Here is a 1,049-nt window from a genome sequence, read left to right as displayed (position 1 = left end):
CCAAGAATGACTCCCTCTCAAGAGTGTACCTCACGCAACAAAAAAGAAGCATCTAAACTAACCTTCTGTTGTTGGTGGTGTGCCAAGGGAGTGTGGGAAACGGTTGCAGCCGATAGGTTGTGTCCCGGCAGAGGTCTCGCACCCGATACACCATCCCATGACTCTAAATTTACCTGTAAATAACAGCAAATGATGGCTTAATATTGTGCAGAATAGATGATCTGATTTTCTTTTTTCTTCTTTAATAGTAGTTTTTTTTTTCTAAATCGGTGAAGATAAATGCTGAATGTTAAACAGAATAAGAATAAGAATACAAGGTAGTTGTATTATGAAAAATATTGCAAGAAAAAAGAGAAAAAAAAAAATTATAGTCACTGGCAGATGGAAATATCATGTACACTATTTACAACTGAGCAGACCAGATTCAGGTATGCCTCATGCATTTGATATGATTTCATGATTCAAGTAACAATAAGTGCACATTGAAAGGTTAAATTCTGTAATACCTTATTCATTAATCTATTTGTACATTTTCTATCAATAATCTTCTCTGTGGCAAACTGGAGTACAACAAACCTCTTCCCTATCATATTGAAGCCAATTTCATTAACCCCTTTGTTACCAACTGTCCATCAAAATACAAAGAGTGAGTGGGGGAGTTGGTGCCCTAATGAAGTCCTCATTAGGGTACCAACTCCCCACTCACTCATCTGCACTGTCGTAGGTAAGTTTTCAACTAATTCTGACACCCATATTGTTCACAGTATGTTACTTCTTTTGTTTTCTATTAGGTAAACCCCACAAGATATTACCAAGGAAAAAAAATTACTTAGTCTATGACTATACAGTAATTTCTATATAATATCACTCCTTAAGACTAATCACAGTAGCAATGGTTTCCTGATACACCAATATGATACAAGAAAATATAAAATATAAAGACTAGTCTATGGAAATGAAGTCGCAATATTAGCAGTACCTTTGGATGAGGCTCTGGGTATTCCAATGATGTGTATATGGATTGTGCCACCAACAGCTAGCAGCTTGTA

The 1,049-nt window shown here is 35.9% G+C and overlaps 1 protein-coding gene across 2 annotated transcripts in view; it reads right to left on the bottom strand.

Moving 5' to 3' along the window:
* Positions 1-1,049, bottom strand: part of LOC119589503 (protein tramtrack, beta isoform-like) — a gene marked incomplete in the record, with an annotated part of 31,910 nt that overhangs the window by 22,101 nt on the left and 8,760 nt on the right. For both annotated transcript variants that reach the window (XM_037938104.1, XM_037938103.1), the window contains 1 exon segment: positions 63-173. In XM_037938104.1, coding sequence (XP_037794032.1) covers positions 63-173 — 111 coding nt within the window.

The sequence above is a fragment of the Penaeus monodon genome, chromosome 25 (assembly GCF_015228065.2).
Source record: "Penaeus monodon isolate SGIC_2016 chromosome 25, NSTDA_Pmon_1, whole genome shotgun sequence".
NCBI classification, from domain to species: Eukaryota; Metazoa; Arthropoda; class Malacostraca; order Decapoda; family Penaeidae; genus Penaeus; species Penaeus monodon.
The sequence above is the reverse complement of the archived record's forward strand: the minus strand, read 5'-3'. Positions and strand labels throughout refer to the sequence as shown.